The sequence below is a fragment of the Hibiscus syriacus genome, unplaced genomic scaffold (assembly GCF_006381635.1).
Source record: "Hibiscus syriacus cultivar Baekdansim isolate YM2019G1 unplaced genomic scaffold, ASM638163v2 tig00116958_pilon, whole genome shotgun sequence".
In the NCBI taxonomy this organism is placed as follows: Eukaryota; Viridiplantae; Streptophyta; class Magnoliopsida; order Malvales; family Malvaceae; genus Hibiscus; species Hibiscus syriacus.
The window spans coordinates 1,421,753-1,448,325 of record NW_024063484.1 but is presented as its reverse complement, the minus strand read 5'-3'; the positions used below and the strand labels follow the sequence as shown (position 1 = coordinate 1,448,325).

The following is a 26,573-nucleotide window of genomic DNA, read 5'->3' as shown; positions in this document are numbered from 1 at the left end:
AAGCTTCATTTTTTCTCTAAAAAGTAATTACTCTTGAATTAATGGCTTGACAGCTTGTGTTATTGTTCCATGGTAAAAAAAATATTAAGGTGAAAATGGATAGGCCTAGTTCAAGTACACCCGATGTGTCAAATTTATCACATTGGAGTTCAAAAGTGTATAGGTGCCATTTTTTAAGTCCAAGTTTGATGGTGTCCCTGCTATATGACACCCTGCATTTGAAGGGTGTTCAAAAAATTAATAATACATTGTTGGTGGTAAAATGTGAATTGTGGCGGCAGTTCACCCCTTTTGGTTTTAATGGAGAGCCACGTTAAGTGATTTTGTAAGAGGATTGAAAGACCATAGGCCGAAGAAAATGAGAAGCAATGGAGAAGATGAACTGCCAAGAAGGTTCGATTCCCCCTTCAGTTTCACATGGGAATTTATACTCTTAGTGTGGTGTTAGACTTAGCGTCATGATTGCTATTTATGAGTAGATATATTAGATAAATGTAATTGTTTGACAATAAATTTTACGGGCAAGTAAGTAATCTTGTCAAGGGATTGTGGTCAGAAGGAGATGAAGTTCTAGAGGATTTTGATCAACGGAAGAGTTTCTTTGAACTTCGACAGGTGTAGAGGTGATTGCGAAATTGTAACTCGTAGAGGAATATCTCTGAAAATATAACATCATTTATGATCTCATTTTCCTATTGAGTGGTCGGGGTACTTGGATTAGTAAGGAATGACATACCCCATCAAGTACAAATTAAACAGGTTTGGCACCTTAATAGTTGGGTTGCACTTAATTTCTTGTGTTTCATTGCTTGGAAAATGTCTGATCAGTTTTTTATGATTCCTTGATTAAGTAGCATGAGTAAATAGAGACTGAAGTAATGCAGAATTGCACCTTACCATGTGCCGACCAGCACTTCCTTTTGATGTAGTAAGTGGATTCTTGTACATTGGGTTGCACATTTCCTGAAGTTGGCCCTATGATTATTTATACCTCTAATGACACTGGCTGATATGTGGCACTTCTGATTGATCTTGTCTGCCATGTGGCTTCCTTTACCACGCCGACAGTCTTCTTTTTCAGACTTGAAACTGATTATTAATAGAACAGGAGGAATATCGTGGTACGTCTCCTAGTCCTTTATGACATGTGGTATTCAGAAACAATAGATGCAATTTTTTTTAACAAAGATAGCCACACAATTTGTGGGTAGATCGATATAACATATTAGCCCGGTCTGAATTAAAAACGTGGCTTCCTGAGGGGGTTGAGTAAGTTTGGAAAACTCCATGCTTCGACAATATCCCATGCGAGCAAGGCAGTCAGCAAGCCGATTAGCTTCCCTCGGAGGGTGACTGATTATAACGCTCCAGGACCGGTTGAGAAGAGCACAGATTCTCCTAAGAAGCCTAGGCTCAAACAACTGGGGAGGAGAGTTGAGATTGCGGACCACTTGAATATTATCGATATTGATCACAATGTCAGAAGTTATGTTGCCAAGCAAGTTCAAGACCATCTGCAACAACCCATAATTCGACTTGGAGGGCAGTGCATTTACCGATTATCCTGCTATATCCAACGATCCACTTACAATTCTCATCTCGAAATACACCTCCACTTGCCGCTTCCATAGAGCTTGATTGCATCGCTCCATCCGTGTTTAACTTTAAAACTCCCGGAAGAGGAGGCTTCCATTTGGTCGAGCATCTATGTTAAACAGGTTGGGTTGTATACATAGCCTTGCCTTGTTTGATCCAGCCTGCCCACGCTTTGGCCGATAGAAGTAGATCGGAGGAAGCATCAATTTGCCCGTTACATTATTATGTTGCTTCTAAAGCTTCCAAATAAGGATCCCAAAAAGGCGTCTCCAGTGATAATCCATAGTATTGTTCCTTGCAAAGTTAGAAAGATTAAGGTGTAGCCAATCAAATAATGGTAGTGAAAAAAAATTAAAGAAGAAGATTAAGCTGGAATAATATGGTTCCATATTGCTCGGGCTTGGTGACAGTCCCTAAGGATATGGGTAATTGATTCTTCCTCAGCGCCACACAACGGACAACGATCATCATCCGTAAGATCCCATCTCTTTCGTTCGATATTGGTCATAAGTTGGCGGTGGAGAAGCAACCATATGAACTGCCGAATCCTCTGTGGGCCATCGAAACTAGGAACTAAAGTTGCATGTCATATGGTGAATGTTTGGTTTTAGTTTCACCGTGACCAAAAACTTGGATTTGTTTCAAATCAACATTTACGGGGTCCGACACTGATCATCATACATGAAATGGATTGATGAAATCAGACAAGGGCTGTATGATGTTCCTCTTCGAAGTGAAGTCACACCTCCTTTACCCTCATGATTGTGGAAGAACGAAGAGAGTCAAAATGGCGTAATATGGAAGATTGGTGTGCTTATGTTTAGGTTATATGGAGGGAGAGGAATTAAAGGCCTTTTAGAAAAATAAGAATGAGTCAGAGTTGGTATCAGACATTAAGAGTATTATAAATGTTGTTCTTCTTGAGCAATCACGCTTTTGTTATTATTTTTCTTATTGAAACTAAAGTCTTTGAAGCTCTATATTATTCGATCAATTATAATATTTGATATGATTATTGACAAACTCACATGATTTATCAATTATATAAATTATTTGACAATTAGATCTATTTAGTCTATTAGCCTACAAATAATCATCATTGCTATAAGTCTGATATAAGTATTAAGAGTCTGTATAAAAATCATTATGTAAGGTTGGAAAATGAGATTCGCTCCCTTTCTCTATTCATTTTCTTTATTTCATCTATCAACTATCATTTATGGTTCTCTACCCAAATTAAAAAAAAAGAGACAAACTGCCGCAAACAGTAACAGCTTCATTTTTTTCTTATCAACCATATATATTTGAATGAGAGGGAGATGATGAGCCAAATACTATTGCAGTTGTAAATGTTTCTGTTTTAAGAGATGCAACAACTGTTTTAAATTTAAAATTCTACATGTTGAGTGTTTGTTTGTCTTGGAAAGTTTAATCCTTCAAGTGGCATTCCCAGGTTGATTTAAGGGCCCATCACTTCATATGAATCGATTTCAATTGTGACCAAATCTGGCAATCATTAAATTATAGAAACAAACGGAATTGATATATACCTATCTTTACCTCTTTGACTGATGGTTGTATTTTGTATTTTTTAAGCACAATTCTTTGGTACGAATTCAAATGTAATCTAATTGATTATCAGTAATCCATGTACCCATTTGGCATGTTCTAGAAAGAAAAATAATGCAAATTAGCAACAAGAATTTAGAGATGATTATCCAAATCAATTTTTAAATGAAAAAATGGATGTCAAAATCCCAATCCCAAGAAGATAGATGTTATGTTATTTGAGATTTGGATTGTTTGGGAATACAGAAAAGAGGGAATTAATTTGGCATGGGTAAGGGCCCCAGTTGGAATAGGTTTGGTTCACGCATCTTCCTTAACTTTCTCACCTCAATTTTCAATTCCTTCCTAGCCAACCTATTCTTTTTTTCAAATTACTTTTACAATTTCTCAGGCTTTAGTATTTATCATGTAACATGAAGAAATATATATAGTATATTATATTTTAAAAAACAAAGAAATATATATATATATATTGTATTTGTTTGTAGAAATTTAAATATTATAATAATATTATTAATATTTATAATTAAATTTAAACATTTCGAATGGATTTTAATTTTTTTAAATAAAATTTATAAAACAAGATTGATCCACTCAATTTTTTTTACTTTGACTTAGATTCAATCGATGTTGACCCCTAAATCAGTCATTTATTTCTTTGAATAACACTTGAAATGAGTGAAATTAATTACTGTCACGGTTATAAATAGCTGAAAATTAGGCTTTAAAACTAAATCCCGTGTTAAGTTGCAAGTCAAAAGATGGAACATGCCCCTGGCCAAACTAAACACAAATATAGAGTCAAAAAAGGTATACTGAAATAAAGGAATCAAACAAAGGTGTTCTTTTAACTTCATCTTAGTAAGTTAGAATTTAAATATATATAAATTATATTTATGGTGTATTGATAAGAAATCTTATTTTACTTTTAATTAATATAAAATTTCAAAATCAATCTTAAATATTTTATTTGAAAAAATAAGTTTATAATTCATGGGTGGTGACAAAGAGGGTCTGACGTGGTTTTATTTTCAATTTTTTTTAAACCCAAATAATGGGATAACTCTGGTTTGCAGCAACTTAATTTAAGGTTAGAAAATAACGATTTTGAGACGCAATCTAATATGTAATAGAAATCACAATATTTTAGGTCGAGACTTGAGAGCAACCCAAAATGCTAACATTTTCCTGACATTTTCGGTTGAACTTAAAATGTTACAAATAATCTAATATTTTCGATTGTTAACCGAAAATGTTATTAAGAACGTTACAATTCCAGTTGAACAAAAGTGTTACAAAGATTTAAACTTTACGAAAACATTGGCAGACACACCATATGCTTTATGCTACAAACGTGTATTGTTCTTTCTAGTTGAGAGAGGAAGAAGAGATTGAATCTTAGATGACGGTTGCTATCATAATTATAATTTATATTACTAAACATAACATAAATTATATCCAAAAGAAAACTAGGATTCTAAATATGGTAAACTATTGACATAAATAGGCAATGACTGTTTAAAAGATTCGTAATATAAAATCAAATCTTTTAAGATTTGATCCTTTCCTTTGTCTATTCTTTTTAAAGTATTTTTTGAGTTAATTGCATCGAGTGTATTCAAAGTATGACCTTCATTTTATATTAGTATTTAAACTTTTTAAATGTTCCAATTTAATCCCTAAACTATTAAGCATTTCAACTTCATCCCTAAAACTTTTAAGCATTTCAACTTCATCCCTAAACTATGATTTTTGTTCTAAATTAGTTCCTAAGCTTTTTGAATATTCCAATTTCATCCAGAATTATACGTATATACTAATCACATCCCTTATAAATATAACCGTCAGGCCAAGTTATATTATTATATGTTGAAAAAAACAAAATTTAGGTTAAACTATGGTTGAAAATAATTAAATATTTGGATGGATAATGTGGATGAAATTGGGAATATTCAAAAGTTGGGGACTAATATAGAAAGAGGGTCATAATTTAGGGTTGAAATCAGAATTTTCAAAAGTTTAAGGACTGATTTAGAATGAGAATCATAATCTAGGAATAAAATTAGAATATTCTAAAGTTTAAAGACTAATTTAAAATAAAAGTTATAGTTTGGAGACATATAATATAATTAACTTTATTTTTCTTTATAAATATGAGGTAAATACAACCTTGATTATTTCACATAATAATAATCTATTTATATTTTGATATATAATATTATATATCATGTCCAATACTAATCGAATTCAAATCTTAAAAAAATAATATTTTATTTTATCAATTGAATCCATTCAATAAATTTTATGTAACTGAATCTTATATTTCATAAAGCAGAAAAGGTAAAAGGAAAACAACTAGAATGCTCAAAATATTTACACCGCTTCACATATACATTACCGGTTTTGTTCCGGTTCAGAAAAAGAATATGATCATTATCAACAGATTTCATTACATTTACTTAAACAAATTTTTTTATGGTATTATTAATTAAACAACTTTATATTATAACCGAAACCCATGGAACTTTTATTAATAAGTGTGTAGCCGAGAAAGTTAATTTTTAAAATAATATATTTTTTAATCTCCCGATGCTCTTTTAGAGATTAATTTCTCGAGAAAGAAGAAGAAACAAGACGATTAGTGTTGGAAATTAATATATTCCTTCCATGGATTGGCCGGTAGGTCGGCCAATTGCCATCACATGTGTTCGTTGATATCTATGATTCAAAATAATGATGAAATTGATTGATGTCATAATTATTTTTTTCATCGTGGTATAATAATTATAGTTTTGCATTAATACCCGAGTGTGTATTATATATATATATAATTATGTGATGTTAGAATCTTTGGAATGATACTAGTGATTTCAAGGAATTTGATTTCTCTTCATAATCTGAGTTTAAATAATGTATACATACTCCTCGTAAAAAGTGTGCATGTTCTTTAATATTTTTAAAAATTTTTTAAAATATTTTATAATAAAATATTTTTTAAAATTTGAAATTATAAGATATTTGAGATATTTTCATTAAAATTCACCATGAAAAAAAAAATTAAAGATCTTGTCATCTTCTTTTGTAACTTTCTCTTTCATTTTCTCAGAGTCAAATAGAAAATTTGTTTTTTCTTCGAACAAAAATGTTATTATAACACAAAAGTTATACATAAACTGCTCTAAATGGCATTCATATGTAAGATTTCAAATTTTGAGACTCTATGACGTGTCACATACCACACGTATATATAAACGAGTCTAAACTTGCATATATGTTAATTTAGATATAAGTCTTTTCAAAATTATTATAAAAAAGTATCTATTCTAAGTGTTCTTAATTATTTAACAATGAATGTTCAATCACCCTTACAGTCGTTAGTGCTCGAACTCCTGACTTTTAAAAATAACAACGTTCTTTTAATTATTAGGGTAATTGATTCATTCATACTCAAATTCTAATAGTTATAATTATAATTTTCACAAAATTAATTATTTTTATAAATAAATATGATTATTTTTATATAAAATAAGTAAATTAGATGAAATTACTTCACTAACGATATCACTGATTTGTTAAAAAATTTATACATAGAACTCCAATAAATCAACATTTATGTTTAAGTGTATTTTAATATTTATTTATTTATTTTATCAACAAAAGATTTTTTTTGACGTAACACTGACCTTTATCGAAAATAAGAAAGTGATTAAAAACAATAATATATATATATATATATATATATATGATACATGAACCGACATAATGGGTATTTCCATGCTCTCGAAACAAATTTGTCTCCTAATTTTATCATTGTTAAAATAAAATAATCTTAATTTAAATATTATATTACATTATTAGATACACGTTAAACCATCTGGGTTCAAACATCATTATTTACAAAATATATATTAATTTGCTTTAAAAAAATATAACAAATACTATCATACAAAACATTAAAAATAAAAATTTAATCATTCTTTATAATAATTATCAAAAACCTTAGAAAAGTATATTTTAAATGTAAGTTAAAAACAGAAGGCCAAAACTTTTATTTTTCACAAATATTTACCATGCATTAATACAGACATTTAAAGTCTCAAGCATAATAAGATAAACATAACAACAGCCTAATCAAAGTTTTCCAAACACTTCTTAACATCCAAAGATGACTATCGCTTAATTATTATCAGATTTTCCCCTTTTTTATTCTAATAAAAGAGCTCAGGCTGTTGCTGATTATGTGTCACGAGATCATCAAGCATCCAAAGGTCCACTGAGTCAGGCTCAGCGTTTCCACTTAACTCAGTCGACGACTCATCAGGTTCCAGTCCCAGGAACGATTCCAGGCTCGATATCTGTTCTTTCAGCTCCAACTCACCCTCCATTCCTTCACTCCTTCCATTCCCATAGTCAAAACCCATAAAAGGTTGTGGGGTTGGTGGGGGAGGTGGGCTATTGGTTTCTGAACTCTCTTGAGTCAACTCAGGAGCCATGACACACCTTTTCTTAGCAGGAGGCTGAGTTTGAGGGAAGTTGAGCTTTGCTTTGACCCCACGTATGCGCTTGGCGGCTTCATCGTAGGCTCCAGCCGCTTCTTCGGCTGTGTTATAGGTACCGAGCCAGACTCGGACTCCTTTTCGAGGATCTCTTATCTCAGCCGCCCATTTCCCCCATGGCCTTTGCCTGATTCCTCTGTAAATGTTCTTCCGAGTTCGCTGAGTCTTCCCCTCTTTCTCTTTGCCTCGGCATGTCTTCCGAGTCACATCGTTCGTCCCTGAAGGTTCACCCCAAAAAATTACAAAAACTTTTTAACATTAAAAACAACAGTAAAGACAATATTTTCTCCTACTATTCGAAAAATTTCAAGAACATGCAAGAACACATAAACCAACATATAATTGATACCATGCAAGATACAAATGGAAAAACATGGGTTTCTGCAAAATATAAAAAGCCCAGAATTTAAAGAGAAAAAACAGAGGGAAAAACATACCTTTGTCGAGTTGTTTGCCTTTGGAACCGACCTTCTTGTTGTTGAACAGATTGAAAGAGCCTTTTCCATTACTGAAATCCAGACCCAACAGGTCGGAGAATGTGTCGAGTTCAGACCAAAGATCCTGGGCTGTTAAATTCCAACCACGCTTCACGGCGATGAAATCGGAAATGATTGCACCTCCACACATCTTCTATGGAGTCCTAAAAAAAGTTTCAATTTTTTTTAATAAAAAGCAAAAATAAAGAAATTAGCAAAAGAAAGATGCAGAAGCAGCAGCAGCAGACAGAGAGAGAAAACTTTGCTTTTCGGGTTCTTAGATTTATAGAGTGGTGACGATTACAATGCAACCAATCTCTGTAGATATAGACAATTCAGCCTTTACTTGTTGGTCTAATTTTGCTTTGAGGTCCCTATATTATATTGAAGTTTGAGATTTAATATCTTTATTTTATTTTGAAGTAATTTTGACATTTTATTTTTATAATATTATTAATAAATCCAAATTTATAATATTACTACTTTCTATTATTAAAATAATGACATGATATTTCTGTACTATTATTTGATCATGTAAGATTATGTGAAAACCTTATCAATAATACGTAATTAATAATAAATTCTTATGTCAATAAAATGTTCAAAGTTGTAAATATTTGCATTACCTATAATGATATTAACTAATGATATTATCAATTTGAATTAAAAATGATAATAGGATGGAGTGACTTCTTTTCAATCCCAGCTTATTTGTCATATTTATTTCCCCAAATATGACCTTATTTAATATCTTAAAAATGATTTTAAAAAATTATATCTTTATCAATCAAAAAATTAGAAATACTTATTTATTCTTGAAAATATAATTAAAATATAGAAAATAGTTATAATTAAAAGTGCTTTTTTCAAGAGTAAGTATGTAACGGATGGATTCAACCTAAATCCGATTTAACTTGGAAGATTTTAACTTAAAAACCATCTCATATTGACATCTGATTTTCTTTTTAAAAGGTAACCCTTTAAAATCCATCTGATTTGGATTATTTTACCATCCTTAGTTTGAACCTTCTAATGAGATTAGAAAAGTAATAAACCGCACTAAGTCAAAACAAATAAAGATACTAAAATATTAAATTTTAGTATAATACAGGGATTAAAATGATAATTAGATCTTAGGCTTATTTTTTGCTGGGTTTCCCCCCTAAGATATTTTTTACTGATCCTGATCCTGATCCTGATCCTGATCGGACGGCTAAGAGATCGAAGGGGGAGTAGTGATCTGAAGGGAGACACGTGGATAATACATTTCAATGAAATCAATCATGGGCGTACGAATCGAAAAAAACGAGGGGGTCCGTCCACAAAGTGGGCCCTGATAAAAGGGAGTTGGTATATGAGAGTAGAGTACGTGAGTGTCTGCGGTTGGGAGAGGAGATGACGGGGCTGTCACGGAGTGCGTGGGTCTGAACCGGGCTTCGGCGTAAACGCACGTGATATAGGTCCAAAATAAAACGGCCCAGGCAGGAGTTTCACTTTGCATTTGGAGTGAACGTTATAATCAAATGCCTTATGCCCTCTATTCCTCACCTATTTACAATCTTCTGACATATTTAACCTCTTTTACAAATGTTAAATTAGGTTTTGAATCCCTCTTCTGTACTCAAAATTCAGGGTTTAATTCTTTTTTATATACAATTTAATTTTTACGTTTATAATGTCATTAATTAATTCAATTAAATACTTAATATTATTAATGATTTGAATCAAAATTTAAGTTATATTAATAATTTTCAACGACTATTATTAGGATTATACGTTAGTCGAGTTTAGTTAAAATATTTGAAGTCATTCAAGTTGATGAATTCTATTTTATTATTTAAATTTTATTTTAATTTTTTCTAGTCGAGCCAAATTTATAAAATTTGAATCGAGACGAGTTGTTCGGATTTTGTTTAAATTTAATTATAAATATTTATAATATCATAATATTATTTGATTCAAATTTAAATGATTTTCTATAATCATATATAATACATATATTTTTTTACTTTTTTAATATATGATATATATATATATATATATCATACAAATTCAAGAGATTTAATTCAAACTTAAAATATAATCTACTAATTATTCAAGTTTTATTCTATAACTTTACTCGAATTTAAAATGATAAGTTGATTGTAAAAATTTGCATCATCTTCCATGAAAAAACGACCAAAACAAAGACGTAGCATAATGTCATGAACACAACTTCTAAAGCAGACAACAAAAATGCGAGGCTCAGATTTCCTTGCTTTCCGTTGTGCAAACCTCACACCTATGTCTCACTTTGGTTATTATCATAGGTTATTATCATAGGGTAAATGAGTTGGTTTCAACGAATAAAATTATATTCATATTTCTTTATTTATTTTTTAAGTGCCCATGTTTAGTTTGTGTTCGTTTAAATTTTTAATATGATATTTATAAACGAATAAATTTTTAATATGGTATTTGTAAACGAATAAATTTTTAACTTGCAAATAAAAGGATAAAACTAAAAATTAAATATTAAATGAACGTTAAACGAAAATGTTTGCGAACACTAAATAAACACATTTATGAACATATAAACGAACATGTTTGCGAACATTAAACGAATATGTTTACGCTATTAGTATTTAAATTCCTTAAAATACATACTTTAAATTTTAAAATTTATCATGTGTTCAATTTAGTCCTTACCTTCACCAATATTTAAAATACAAATAAAAAAATAAAAAGAAGAACCGGGTAAAAGAGTTTATTCATTAACATAAATGAATAAGTCAAGAAAAAAGTTTATAAAATATCTTATAAACCAGTTTGTTCGTGAACATAAATGAATTGAATACACATTTTTTCGTGTTGGTTCGTTTATTAAATTATATATGTTTTTTTTCAAACTCATTTATTTTAACTTAAAAAACGAACATAAATAGACAGTATAACCCTTTCATAAACTTCCCCAACTTGAAATCATGTTCTAGAAAATTAGTTTCTTACAAGAAATTACAACTACAAGGTGATCTTAATTTTTTTTTCTTCAAAAGTATATTTTTAACGGCGTAGAATGCTTAATGGGATGCGAACGACAATAAAGGTGGTCTGAATTCTTTTGAAAATTGTTTCTTTCTTCTTCTTTTTTTAACAGTGAAGAATGCGTTTTTAATTTGAAGTTCTCTTTGTATAATAAAAATTGTGATGATTATAAAGCCATTATTATTACGGTCCATAATCTAATCCCTCCAGGACAGAATAAAAACTTAATACAACTGTATTTTATTTATACAATTACCTTACTTCAATCTAGGGCTGTAAATGAGACGAGACAGATCGAGAGCTATTCGAGATCGACTCGATCAAGGCTCAATAAATACTCGGATCGAATAGACTCGACTCGAGTTCTTAACGAGCCGAAACGAGCTACTCGATATTCGACTCGAAAAGCTCGTGAGCAGCTCGAAAAGATGTTATATTATAATTTTAGATTTTTTAAAATTACATTATAAAAAATTTATTAAAAATACATTATTGATAATTATAAAATTTCAAAAATATATAAAATATTCTATAATATAACTACCCTCAATTTTTAATTTTTTTTAATTAAGCAACTCAAATCCAATTGTTACATTGTATATTACTGAAAGAAAAATAAAAGCATATTTAATTAAGCACATGTTAGATTAAACCCTAAACCCTAAACCTTAATTCCAAACCCTAAACCATAAATCCTAAGCCCTAAACCCTTAATCTAATTATATGATAGGGTACTAAAAGAAAAATTTCAGCTCATTTAATTAAGAACATGTTAGATTACACCCTAAATCCTAAACCCTAAACTATGAACCATAAACTTTAAATCCCAAACCCTAACCTATAAACCCTAAACCCTAAACCCTTAATCCGATTATATGATAGGGGTTAAGTTATGCACATGAAGGTAACATACAAATTATGCAAAATGAAATTAATGAAATTAACAAGGTTTATGTAAAAAACTAATAAATCACACTTGGCCAAATCAATCAAAAGGTCAATTATCAAAACAAACGGTGATCAAAACATAAAATAAAAATAAATTAACAACCCAAATCATAAAAACGTAAATCTTGATTAATGACGAAATCAGAAAATTACAAATATAACAGGTCCTAAAATGCTAATACTCCATTTCTAAAACACGGGCTACCCCTAGTCGACCGAGGACTTTCTACAGGCAAGCCCTCATTGCACTCTTCCACCGTCTGGAGGTCAGAATTCTCTTTCAATGTCCTATTAGAAGGCTCCCCCACAGTAGGTGTAATATTTCCAGTAACACGTCCATCTTCCCTAGATTGCATGTTTGAAACTGAATGCTTCTGCACATCTGAGGTAACACTTGGCTCAAATCAACATTTTCCCTGCTAAACTGTCAACATTTTCATCAACAGTATCATTTTTCAAATGTGTGGTATCTTGGCTCCCTAAAAAAACACTACTTGCACAGAGGAAATCGAGTTTAATATGAAAAACAATGGAGTCGAAAGAATAAATAGCCATGGGGCGTAAGCCAGGACATTATTCATCGATTCGTATTGTTACCCCCCACAAGCTCGTCGTTAAGACCAGACTGACTGACATTTATGAAATTCCCTTCTTGATAGTTTGACTGAGAATACTTTCGTCCTGTCTGACAGATTTTAATAACATTTCAACAGATTCAGAAGAGGCTGCCTCAGACCAGACATTGTTGCACCTAGAAATTGAACAAGGTTCAGCTGCACTCGAACTAAATGCAATCCCAGTACTACCCCGTGAAAAATCTTTAATCCACTGGTTATCTTCCCTACTTTCAATGCCAAGAAAAACAACAGTGATAAAACATGTTATGTTTCAGCAGACAGTTGAAGTGGAACAAAACCAAAAGCCAAAGAAGGTTTTCACCTTCGATTCTTGTATAATAATATAGGGGCTTTTTTGATTAAGTTTGAGTGGATAATAAGAGGGTTTTTTATGATCTGATGTGGGTACTTTTTTGCAGAAATTTGGAAGTGTTTCATATTTTGTAAGGGCTAAGAAGAAAGAAGAGAGGGTTCTTGTGCCTGATTTGGGTTTTTGCAGAAATTTGGAAGTGTTTCCTTTTGTGTTTCATATCCCACATAGTCGAGATACTATAAGATGACAGGATAAGCTACATATAAAACAAGCGAGCTTGTGCAGTTCAAAACATACTTTTATCGGCCTTTTGGCTAAGATTCGAGCTTGAATCGAGCTTAAAATCGAACTTGAATCAAGCTTAAAATCGAGCTTGAATCGAGTTCGAGTCTCGAGCTTCAATTGAGCTCTTGAATTTTTTTTGAGTTCGAGCCTTTTTAAGTTCGAGTCAAATTTTAATATTATATTTCGAGTTCGAGTCGAGCTTGATAATTTTTAGCTCGCGAGTTTTCTAGTCGAGTCGAGCTTACTATAAATGGTTTCGAGTTCGAGTCGAGCTCAGCAATACTCGAGCTTGACTCGACTCGTTTACACCCTTACTTCAATCCTTCATTAATTCAAGCAATTTACTTTTTCTTTAAAACAAATAATATTGAATTAACTTTAGATTAAAATTATATTTTATTATATTTTTAAAAGAAATAAATTTTGTGATTCGAACATGGATTGAGACATGAATACCCTCGACTTATAGGCCAAGCCTTGGGTTTCATAGTATTGCAACAGTAATTGCAATTTGTGATGTTTCATTCGTTCTACTACAATAAGCCAACGACTCAAATTCGGCTTTACAATAATAATAATAAAGTATATACATAATAATTAAATTATGTTGATATAACTCTTTAGTTATTAAAAATTTTAAAAATGTAAAATAACCATCAAAATTTATAAACAATTATAAAACAGTCATTAAATTTTATCAAATCATTATAAAATAATCATTAAATTCATCAAATTACTATAAATTGACTTTTAAATTTATTATTATTTTATAATGTGTAGCGATTATTTTATACCAATTTAATAAATTTAATGATTATTATGAATTTTCTAAAATAGTAATGACCACTAAATTTATACTACTTGAACAAGTATTAAATTGAAATAACTTGTCGTTTGTGTTTCACTTTGATCAAACTGCCTTCATTTCTTTGGATTCGTTTAAGGTTTCTACTGGTTTAGAATCATGGAATAAATTTAAATTTATGACTACGATTAAAACTTTGTACATTCACACCATCCACCTCTTTTATTTCAACCCATAAATATCCTTTCATTTTCTATTGTTAGTCACAATGATTTCCAATGATCCTAAATCAATATAGGACTAGAAAGTTTTACACAGTGAGACTACATCTTTTGAATTTATGTATATATATACACACACATGTATCGAATACAAAATCATATAAAACACTCTGATTCTAAACTTCATTCATCCCTAGTAAAGCTTCAGATATAAGAAAGCTTTAAGAAGATAAATAACCATCCATTAGGTCAAATTCTCTAAATCTGTTTAGCAAACGGATCTCGGGTTCAATTTCACTATGTTGTCTAACATCAGGCCATTAAAGAACCAAAAAACACACAAGAAAAAAACATAGGTACACCATAACAGAACACCATCACATACAATATCACAACTGTTCATATACCATAGCAAACAAGTATAAAATGACAAAATATAATGTTCTGAATGCAACACCGAAGCAGTTTACGAATATCAAAGACAGGCCGTTTCCAAACCTCGAACAAAATAAGATATAATATCCAATCACACCATACACATAAACCCTCCACAATGAGATGTTTAAAGACCACGTATCTAGGATAAGAGAGTTATTACTTTCCCTTAATTCTGTTATTAGTATGAGGGGGAAAGGGTATCAACCTAAATGAAGAATGATAATACAAACAAAAGAATCATCAAACCTTCTAGTCCGCCATTTTAGCCAAGCGATGGACGGTACTTCTTGCAATTCTATTGCCAGGATCAATCTTCAGAACAGTTCTCAGATCTTCAGCCCCAAGTTTGTATTTCTCCATGCTTTCGTACAAGAGTGCACGTTGCACAAGGACATGCACATTGGTTTCATCATGCTCTAGCACCTGGATAGAGAAATGGACAACATAATTTCATCTGTAAAATTTGCGGATCATCAATCTATATTGATTTCAATTGATGTGATCGATACAAATGCAAGCAACAACATCTAGATGAATAAATAATTATAGAGCTTTGCAGTGTACAAGAGTACCATGCTAATTACTCCCTCTTTCTCTCTCACATTTGTTTGAGATCAATAATTAACAATGACAAGGGGCCTAACCCTGTGAACTTTTAAATGCTTGCTCTGGAGCAAACATCTTATCAAACCTCAACGCCTGTCTTAGGAAGGATTAAGTAAATTCACAAATTCATTTGCAAACTATGTGCATGCAATAAAATTCCAATATAAACTTTCACATTAATAAGGAACTATAATATCTAGCAGTTTGAAGAGTCTTTGTACCTTTGAACAATCGGCTACAGCCTTCTTATAATCACCAACCTCTTTATAGCATGAAGCCCTACATGATAAAACCTCCATGGTGGCAGCCTTATCGTTAGTCTTCTCAAGCAGAATCACTGCCCACGATAGCCACTTAATGGCATCAGCATACTGGCCTTGCTTCTGGTTGTTGATACCGTTGCTCTTTGCAGAAGATGCACTGACACCGGCCGGGGGAGGAGGAAGCCCTTCAAGCTCCGTTGTTGAGCTGCCATCGTTTCCTCCTCCCACTCCTCCAAACTCAGAGTCCAACCCCCAATCACCAACTCCTGAAAATTGCTGCTCTCCACCTCCACCAGATGCTCGGGCAGAACCTCCAGTCGAAGCTGATGAAGATGAAAAGAACATGTCGAGAGGATCACTGCCCGAGCTTTGAATGGATGGTTGATTTTGAGATCCAACATTCTTTGCAGGCATCCCAAAATCATCCATATTCAAACCAGAAGCCACATTTGACCCCATAAAATCATTATTACTCGAACTGAAACCACTAGATGGAAATGCAGTTGTGCTCGGTTTTGAATCATTCTGAAAATCCCCAAATGCATCATCTGCAACCTTTGTCTTATTTCCTTTATTACTTCCCGAATTAAGGCTACACGATGGTTTTGTTGAAAAATCAACCAAAAAACCAAAAGGGTCCTTTGAACCAATCCCACTTTTAACTCCGATTCCACCTGCTCCTCCGGCCATACTTTTCATAGGAGCCACACCAAGATTCTGACTCTTACTATTATTAGTATTGACATTAACATTACTACTTCCAACACCACTGTTATTATTATATCCACTGGAAGTTCCCCAATTCCCAGTACTTTTGGGCAACGAATCAGTCAAATTCCCCATTGAATATGTGCTTTTACTCGAAGAATTTGAAGTCGGATTAGAATTCTTCAAAGGAACATTAGAATTACTATTACTCTTCCCCTGTCCCAAAGCAGAGCTAACCAAATCACCAAACAAATTAGGGTTCTTATTAACGATTCCAACCCCAGAGCTTTTACTTCCCGAAGAACCCCAGTTCTTCCCAAAAATGTCTCCCACCATGGAAGAGGAACCCGATAAGCCAGGTAGGGTGGCCTGATTCGGGGCGGGATGGTGAGTCCACGACGGCTTGTTTGGTTGCCACCCAGACTTCGATTGTGCAGATGTTGTTGATGAATAAGATGAATATGACGAAGTGGTTTTATTCTTTTGGTCATTGAGGGATTTGGGTCGGCCAGATCCGAGGCCGAGATCGAAATCGAAGCTTTTTAGAGAACCAGATGAACCTTTCCCGTAATTGGAGTTCATGTTTTTTTTGTTTGCAAAATGTGAAAATCTAAGCAGAGATTAATTGATTGGATCGGATTCGATCAAAGAACGTACCTTTTAAAAGATGAGATCTAGTGTCTAGGCGCGCTACGGTGGAGGCTTCCGTGGCGAAGAGTGGTGATCGGAGAGGGAGAGATTTGAGTTCCGGTGAATTGGAAGTGTTGATTTTGATTTTTGAACAGGAGAGCAGAGGAGAAAAGGCTTCGGATCTGAAATTTATTTTAGCACCAAACAGAGAAATATTTAAGGGTAAACTTTCTATTCAGTCATCCAACTATTTCTTATATTCTTCTTTAATCACATAATTATTATTTATTTTATAATCATATCTAATGTTGCATTTTGATCATCCACCAATAATGGTGATACTCATGTATAAACATAAGATAATGTCACTTTAGTATCACCATTATTTTTTAAAGATGGATAACTAAAATAGAATCAAAATATAATAGTAGGTATAATTTTAAAAAAGTTAATAGCCAAGTAACTAAAACAAAAATTAAATAATAGGTGAATGATCAAATAAATAGTTTACTCAATAATAATAATAAAAAGACCCCACTTTGCCATTAAATTTTATTTTAAATATTTTAAAACTATTTTTTTAAAAATTACAAAAATTCAAATTTTAAAAAATTTGATAACTGACAATCAATAAATAATGTTTTCTGTTTTCTCTAAGTGATTTTTTTTTAATTTTTAGTTTTTAAAACATTTCATTCATTATTATGTGGATTTCAATTTTAAAATGATTAATAAGATAAAATTATTCCAATACATTTTAAGAGAAGAATTTTGATAGAAAAAGAAAAAAAAAAGGATCAATTATGTATGAAATGAAAGTTTCCTCTTCTAGTATTTTTCTCGTTGATAAGTTGTTCGTATCTTTTTTTTATCATTGTTGATCGATGACGAAATCAACTTTAATATTGGTTGTTGACTGTCAGTATTTTTTTATTGTCATTTTATTTTCTCTTATTTTTTATTTTCAATAAATATACTTGTTTTTCTCCAACTTTATAGTACGTTTTATTTTGCTTTTTGGCACGTTTTTCAGTCGTTTGGTCGTTGTTTTATTTTATCTTTTTCTAAGGGTTGATTAGACATCGTCACGACTGATCAAGATGGCGTTTGTCTATTATATTGTTGATATTCTCTACTTTAGACCATCATATTTGATTTGAACACCCGTTATGCGTTCATTGATAGCTTTTCACATCGCCCAAGTATGACTTGCGGATTGTCGGTGGTCTTTTAGTAGCTTAATCTCCTTTGGTGTTCATTTACCGATGCGATTAGATCTATTTATATATATCTTTGTTCTAGTTTCTTAGTTAGATTTTAATCTTTTTTCTTATGTGATCTTAAGTTACTAGTTTTATATTAATGATTATAGGAAATTATACTAATTATTTACTTAATTTACTATTATAATAGTAAATTTTTATTGTAATTTAAGATATTTCATATTTTGAATAAAATTAACGGTTTCTTTAAAAAATCTATAAATGAGATGTTTCTTTTTAGTATATTCAATTCGATCGACTAATCTAAATTGATATTGAAAATGCGAGGGTAATCATCTCAATCCAATTTACTTAAGTCGTATATGCAAAAATTTGAACCGATGACATTGATTAAATTATCTGCTGTCTCATCTCACTAGACCAACTAATTGTTGATAATTAAATGTTTCTTTAATTTATAAATTTATATACGAAAAATATATTAAAAAAGAAATTCCTATAATAAAATATATTGATAACGAATTGACTTAATTTTGATAAAGTTAATCAGTTTTGATTTAATTAAATAAACATTAAATTTTTTAATAGATAACAAAAAAATTAAATATCAAAATTAATACGATAAATTAATTAATTTCATTTAATTGATCCGAAGTAACCGACAACCTATTAATATGATTAAAACAATCCTTGTGACACCTAAAACCTATAATTAATAACTTGTAAGCCATTTAGAAAACCCTTAATATTGAAGCGACCTTGGCGAGGGGTGTGGGGCTCTAAATAGTTGAGACTTTTGTTAACAAGCCGAATGTCTTCGCAAGGTGCATCCGAGCTACACAGCAATGTTACGGCAGATTTGGTGTTGTAGGTGCCACTGATGTTCCTAATCAATGTCTTTGAGCTTCACAAGTGAGGACTGCAATGGCACAAACCAAAACCACCAATCCATCCATTAATTGTTTTTTTTCCCTCTCGAATTTCCGACTCTCGAAAGAAGTCTGTGAAGTGTTGTTTGTCAGACAGTTGATCGAACTTTCAACAATCGATGTTATTTGTTGAGCGTTCTTCGGGATGTCTAGCGGACGACAATGCTCACAAACTTCTTTCAAGGGAGTCGAAAGATCCGTCAACAAAAAAATTTGTCAACAAAATTTGTTTTTAGTTTACGGAAAATAACATAGATATTTACTTCTGTAGTCTTGCACTTATGCGAAGGACAGTATTCTTGATCTATGACTATGGGTTGGAGACATTGATCATAAGAATATCTTCAAATGTCATATTGTAAGCATTGATTGCTCGGCCTCCGGACCATGACTTCATCCGAATACCGTTTTCCGTGCCATTTATTGTGCAATTCCGGACGCTGATACCGACCACATCGGTCTCGGTTTTGTACTTGCCAAGGCTGCCCACACCGTGCCATTTTTGCATAAGTTAACTTGAAATGGAAGTTTGCTTCTGAACCAAACTTGTTAGAGCATACCTTATTCCGTTGCCCGGACCACATCGGACATCATAAATGGAGATGTTGTTTCTACCAGCTCCCACGGAGACGCAATCATCACCAACTCCGATTATCGAAGAGAAAATGCTTATGTTAGAGGAGTGACTGACATGAATGCCATCGGTATTTGGGCTATCTTCAGGAGCAATAATGTTGACATTGTAGATATTGATGTCAGTGCTTTCATGGAGACCTAAATGGAAGCCATTGCTGTTTAACAACGTGATATTGCTGATTGATGCATATGAAACAATTATGAAAAACATCGACTGCAAAACAAAATGTATTGAGAAATGTTTTTGAAATTGCCTTACTGCATTTAACAATGTTTTTAATTTCAATAAACTTGTAATGGAACTTACTGTGATTAATTTCTTACATCTTGCTGCTTTCAGGCAACTATACTGTTGCCAGGCTTCTGCTTCTCCTTGTCCGTTGACTTTTCCCGTTTCAGTTCCCCCGGTGACAGTTAATCCTTTCTGGTTTTTGAATGCGATCCAGTGAAGTGACTTGAATGCAGTAATGCGAATTGGAGCCAATAATGTTCCCTTGATCTCAACGTTAGGCGATAGGTCGTTATAGCAAGGGCCGTGAAATGTGAACGGACCAACCATGAATATTCCTTCAGGTATGTAGAATGTAGAGTTCCCTGGATGATCACAGGCTGCCTTCCATGCTGCTGAGAATGCCTTTATGCCCAACAAGATAAATGAAGTTAAGCATCACAAGTTCACAACTAGGATCTCAATGCTGAAATTTATGACATAATAGGTATGTGCTCTAAACGAATAGGAATTCGGACCTTAAACTGTTGCGGAAGACGACTATCGAATAGAGCAAAATCGCAACTGATAATTTGAGAAAATAAAAATAAAGATAAATAAGACACAAAATTTACGTGGAAAACCCCTAAATAATATAGGGTAAAAACCACAGGCAACGGTAGAAGAATTTTACTATGAGAAAATAGGAATTACAACCTCTCTCGATCTACTAAGGAGAAAACAATGATAATTCTCTCTTGATAAAAAGGAGAAAACAACTCTCAAGAAACTCTCTAAATTCTCTAGTATTAGGAGAAAGCTAGAATGATTTGGGATGGTTTTGAAGCTAAATAGGATATGGTATTTATAGTTGAAGCTTGAGGACTAATCTTGTAAATACCCTAAAGTTTAGGGACTCAATTTGATAGTTATCCCTTAATTATTTCAACAATTTGGTTGCCTAAATTTGACCATTTAGCCGCCCCACTTGAAGACTGCTATGACTTTCAACAATCTCCCACTTGAAGATTTGATTGGAATAATCATATCTTCACACTACTCTTTCTACCTCGTATCTTCATGTTGCTTACTTCTCTGACAAGCCATAAGAGGATCGACACCAAGTAAATTTATCAACATTGATCGCCTTCGTCATGAAATCTGCTATGTTGTCTTTGGTATGGATCTTCTGCATATCTATCGTCCATTCTTTCACCTTTTCACGAATGAAGTGGTACTGAACTCGTATGTGCTTTGTCCTTGAATGAAATGTTGGATTCCTTGCTAGATGCAAGACGCTTTGACTATTACAAAACAAAGAGACATGCTCTTGATTGTGCCCAAGCTCCTCCAATAGCATCTTCAACCAAATTGCTTATTTACTGGCTTGTGTAGCTGCTACATATTCTGCCTCTGTTGTGGATGTAGCCACAACTGACTGCAATTTTGAAACCTAGCTTACAACTCCACCAGTAACTTTGAACACATATCCTGTAGTAGATTTGCTTTTATCCAAATCCCCTGCATAGTCAGAATCTACATACCCATTGATTAGTAAGTTTGATCTTCCGTAACATAATAAATTATTTAAGGTCCCTTTGATGTATCTCAGGATCCTCTTTACTGTATTCCAATGCTCTTTGCCTGGATTCGCCATGTACCGACTAACCACTCCCACTGCTTGTGCAATGTCTGGTCTTGTGCATATCATAGCGAACATTAAACTTCCCACTACCGATGCATATGACACTTGAGACATCTCCATCCTCTCTTCTTTACTGTTAGGACTCATACTGGAGGATAATTTGAAGTTAATAGAAAGAGGGGTATAAATTGGCTTACAATCTTGCATGTTGAATCGTGACAAGATCTTCTTCAAGTAATTCTTTTGCGAAAGCCAAATCTTTCTATTACTTCTGTCTCGGTGAATTTGCATCCCTAGAATATTGTTTGTTGATCCCAAGTCCTTCATTTCAAATTCCCTAGCCAGTTTTGCCTTCAATTCTTCAATATGAACTTTGTTGGGTTCTGCAACCAACATGTCATCCACATACAACGGCAATATAACAAAATTGTTATCACCAGACCTCTTGAAATAAACACAAGGGTATGCATTAAGTCTGTTGTATCCAAGGCATATAATGAAGGAGTCAAATCTTTTATACCAACACCTCGACGCCTGTTTTAGACCGTACATAGACTTGTTCAACCTGCAAACCAAGTTCTTCTTTTCTTTTTCTTCAAAACCTTCAGACTGAAGCATTCAAATCTCTTCTTCAAGATTTCTATGGAGAAAAGCTGTTTTAACGTCTATCTGCTCTAAATGTAAGTTCAATGTAGCACACATTGCCAAAATTACTCGAACTGTTGTTAGTCGAACCACAGGTGTAACACCCCCAACCCGTACCCGACCCAGATACAAGTCCGAGGTGTCACATTGACTTTTCAAACTTTGACTCATGACAAGAACTCGAGAAAATTTAAAACTTTCATTAAAGTCACAGCAGTTTATTTAACTTAATCAATTAGTACATGCCAACTATTTTCAATATACAGAATCCATCTAATTCAAGACATCTTTTCTGATCTGATCTTCGATAAGAAGTAACTGACCTGTCTTGCTCCTCTTCACTTTTCTTCTAGCTTTTCGGAACCTACGTGTGAAATACTCACACGCTAAGTCGATGACTGAGTGAGGCATAAAAACATATAATTCCTAATAATGCATTCATAATCTGTACTTATTATATCATACACAATCATACATTCTATCATGCAACCACTATCCACTTGCACACACACACCCTTCACATATTCTTATAATATATCATTATAAGTAATCCAAATTAACAATTGATCTGGTACCTATTATATTAGTTTTGTCATATAACACACATATCATTTCTCAAGGAATGACACATCACATCATCATATATTTCTTATAACAGGTTTCATAGCACAAAACATGTAAATCATATATAAGGTATTTATTATTATCTCTTTATTAGTCTTATTTTCGTTCTTTATCTTTTTGTCATATGTTCTTGCATCTATTCCTCTTAACCAAGCTATATACACATCATCATATCACATATATCACTTCATACCATAAAGATTACAAATCAATCACATACTATCATGCAAGGTTCTTTTATATTATTTCCTTTATTAGCCCATGTACACATGTGGGAACCATAAATATGTGAGTCTATAGAGGTTGTGCACTAATGCTGTCACCACAACTCATATAAATTGCACCGAAGTGCCACGTAGAATTACACCGTAGTGCCACGTAGAATTGCACAGTAGTGCCATATAATAATGTCCATAAGGACCACATATCATTCCTTAAGAATCATATACATATACTAGAGATCAAGTATGTGTCTCACAAGACTTCACACATGTTCCAAGGAATATATATATATGTCCCTAAGGACCGCTTAGACCCTCGACTCTTGGCATGTCAACTATACCCCTAGCTCTCAAGACACATAACATGAGCATCTTCTTTTATACTTATCATTTAACATAACACATAGTTCACTTTCACATAGCTCATCATAAATTTTCATAAGATCACACCCATTCACGTAGTTCATTTCCATATAATTCACCTGTACCTATTTTGTTTCTCATATAATCGCATAGTCTTATAATATTATATACTACCTCATACATCACATAACCTAGATACATACTCAAATACTCATAGTTATATAGTATTTAAATTATTCCTATTCACATCATTCATGGTCATATAGCTTCCATCACAAAGTCACTTATTTTATCTCTTATTCTCATGTCTTTATATTAATCATATAACACATAACCTATGTCATATTTATAAACATGTATTTTATATTATATGTGCATATCATCACTTTATATCCAAATCTCCTAAGTGATATATTATTCTTAGTTCCTTTTATAGTTCAGTCTTATCTAGTTTTCCTCCATTCTCCATAAATCTTATAACTCTAATGCACAATTTCCCATAATTGATCATATCACTACTTACTTGTCTCATTTATGTTTCTATTATTTATATAACCTTTACACATATTTACCTAATTCAGTTTCACATACTTATCACATATGCAAGTCTTCTAATAAATTATCATCAAAAGCTCCTATAACATCTTCCTATAGCTTCATAGATCTTTACCATATAATTGATCTTACATATCCCTATAATCAGTTCTATCAATATCTCCTAATATATATATATATCTATTAATCTCATATTGTTCTATAGGTCAATGTTATTTAACTTATCTCACATTTTATTTAATCCCTTAAGTTGATTCCACCAATTCCCTTATATCTAAATAAGGTAATTTATATCTTGTTCCATATTTTATGTCACTTTCTCTTGTTAACACATAAGTCATGGTTACATAATTTGTGATCCTATAACTTATATCCCATGTTCACATAGCTCATATAACAATTTTCCTATAATACATAAATCATTGTCATATAAAATATATCATATAAATTCATACCACATAACATATAATACGAACAAAACATATTCACACAATATCAAACATAATCATACTTCTACTCCTACAATCATATTGGAAACAGACTTGTCGCAAGTCCAATTTACATATACAATACGTATACTATAATAATACACACTCACCTGGCCTCACTAGTCAATATCGATCTCTTATCTTTTCCTTGATCGATCTTACTTGCCAAATATTCCGAAATTGCTTTATGCTTAGAATCTACATAAATGTACATTTTAAGGCAATTATTAGATACATACACCTTGTAATTGGATATTAGCAACTTAAACGAACCTATTAAACCAATATTCACAACTTTCCTTTAGAGGGGGAATCGGTTCCCTACTGTGGGGGAATCGGTTCCCTACTGTGGGGGAATCGGTTCCCCTATGACATTCTGGAATTTCTGGTTCGGTTGAGGGGGTATCGATTCCCATTGAATGGGTACCGATTCCCATTGAATGGGTACCGATTCCCCTAGCCCAGAAATCATGTTTTGAGCTCGAAAATCACTTCATTTTCAGCTCCACACTTACTATTTCACTTCCTTTAATATTCTTAACTCATATATACATGCTTAAACTAATTTATACCCATTTATTTCATCTTAAACCTCAAAAATTCTATTCTCCATATAGAAATCAATAATCACACCAAATTTTCCATGTTACTCAAACTTAATTCTAACACTTCTAGCTTCTTATTCTCATAGATGACAAGTCAAATTCATCCTCTAAATTCATTTAAACATTCTTATTCAAAATTTCACTTAAAAACTCCAATCTTTGATCCATATTATCTTTTTTCATCTTATAGTTTTAAGATAACTTAAGCTTTCCTTAAGCTTAAGTATCATCTTATAATTAAAAGCCAAGCTTAATTTCAACTAAAACCAACAAATAAGAAATGTCACATTTGCTCTTGGCTTCCACACGTGAAGAAGAAATGAGAAGAAGTGAACTCTGGAAACTGGAACCTTGCTCCATTCATTTCCACGTGTTATATCCTATATAAAGGAGGAAGAAAAAAATCTTTCTTGTGAAATTACTATTATACCATTCATCTAATCCAATAAGGAATTATTCATATCTAAATCATTGAACTTTCAACTATCCTACTTTTATCCCCAAATTCTGAAATTTTACCATTTAATCACTAACCCGGTTTGAGGATGTTACAAATCTCCCCTTCTTTTAAGAAAATTCGTCCCCGAATTTTCATTGTACACTTATTGATAAGAACATTTCTCCTAATGTTCTTATGTTATCTCATCTACTTACTCTATCATTCATTTGGTTCTTCAACTAACTTTTCCTATATTCATTCATTTACTATCGCTTATCATATAACCAGTAGCATCAATTTTTATCGCTCAAAATTCATAACTCAATCAAATTCTTGAGCAATCTTTAATTGCCTTGCAATAATAACCAACTTTTATTCCAACATCACTTAACTACTTCTTAAATTTCCTTAATACATATAAATCATTCTTTATTCCTCTGATTAAATCTGCTTGACCAATAACCATAACCTTTATCACATCTGCTTCTTTAAACTTTATCCTTTCATTTCCTTATTCCATTATTCCTTTATTCAATAACAATCAAAATCTTCTTATACAAATCATATATTTTCTTTCATGCTCACATACTCTTTTCCTCTCACTTATGCTCATCTCAGATTACTGATCTTTATCATCTCTTCATAACTTTGATAATCAATATTCCTTGCACAGATCTTATTCTTCGTAAAGTCCTTATTCAAATCACAATACACATATCCTTGACTTCCTTCAAACATAATAAGCTTTTACTCTTTCACCACATCACCCTTACATAATCAAATCCATAACCATTTACAAAATTACGCCATACTCTGTTAGCTTATCCTATCATCTTTAATCTTTTAACTACATTCTTCATCACTTAACTTTGTCAGTAACAGTTCTTCCAATCATATGCACTCTTTCCGGTCGAAACTAACTCAGTATTTATTTGTT

General features: G+C 32.3%; 2 protein-coding genes and 1 long non-coding RNA gene across 4 annotated transcripts; all 3 read right to left on the bottom strand.

Moving 5' to 3' along the window:
- Positions 1-840: 840 nt before the first annotated feature.
- On the bottom strand, positions 841-25,728 carry LOC120189496. The gene is made up of 3 exons (XR_005522528.1): positions 25,717-25,728; positions 24,606-24,614; positions 841-975 (listed from the first exon to the last, which is right to left on the bottom strand). It is a non-coding gene; the product is annotated as an uncharacterized LOC120189496 (long non-coding RNA).
- Positions 7,365-8,436, bottom strand: LOC120189495 (ethylene-responsive transcription factor RAP2-3-like). The gene is made up of 2 exons (XM_039192768.1): positions 8,159-8,436; positions 7,365-7,939 (listed from the first exon to the last, which is right to left on the bottom strand). The coding sequence occupies exons 1-2, from the start codon at positions 8,346-8,348 to the stop codon at positions 7,374-7,376; spliced, it is 756 nt and encodes a 251-aa protein (XP_039048699.1). The 5' UTR covers positions 8,349-8,436; the 3' UTR covers positions 7,365-7,373.
- Positions 14,838-17,235, bottom strand: LOC120189494 (uncharacterized protein DDB_G0283357-like). 2 transcript variants are annotated; one of them, XM_039192767.1, is made up of 3 exons: positions 16,488-17,235; positions 15,676-16,391; positions 14,838-15,271 (listed from the first exon to the last, which is right to left on the bottom strand). In XM_039192767.1, exons 1-3 carry the CDS (start codon positions 17,005-17,007, stop codon positions 15,098-15,100), a joined length of 1,410 nt encoding a protein of 469 aa, XP_039048698.1. In that variant the 5' UTR covers positions 17,008-17,235; the 3' UTR covers positions 14,838-15,097. The 2 variants fall into 2 exon arrangements, with proteins under 2 accessions (XP_039048698.1, XP_039048697.1); XM_039192766.1 differs by having other exon boundaries at positions 15,676-17,235.
- Positions 25,729-26,573: the final 845 nt, after the last annotated feature.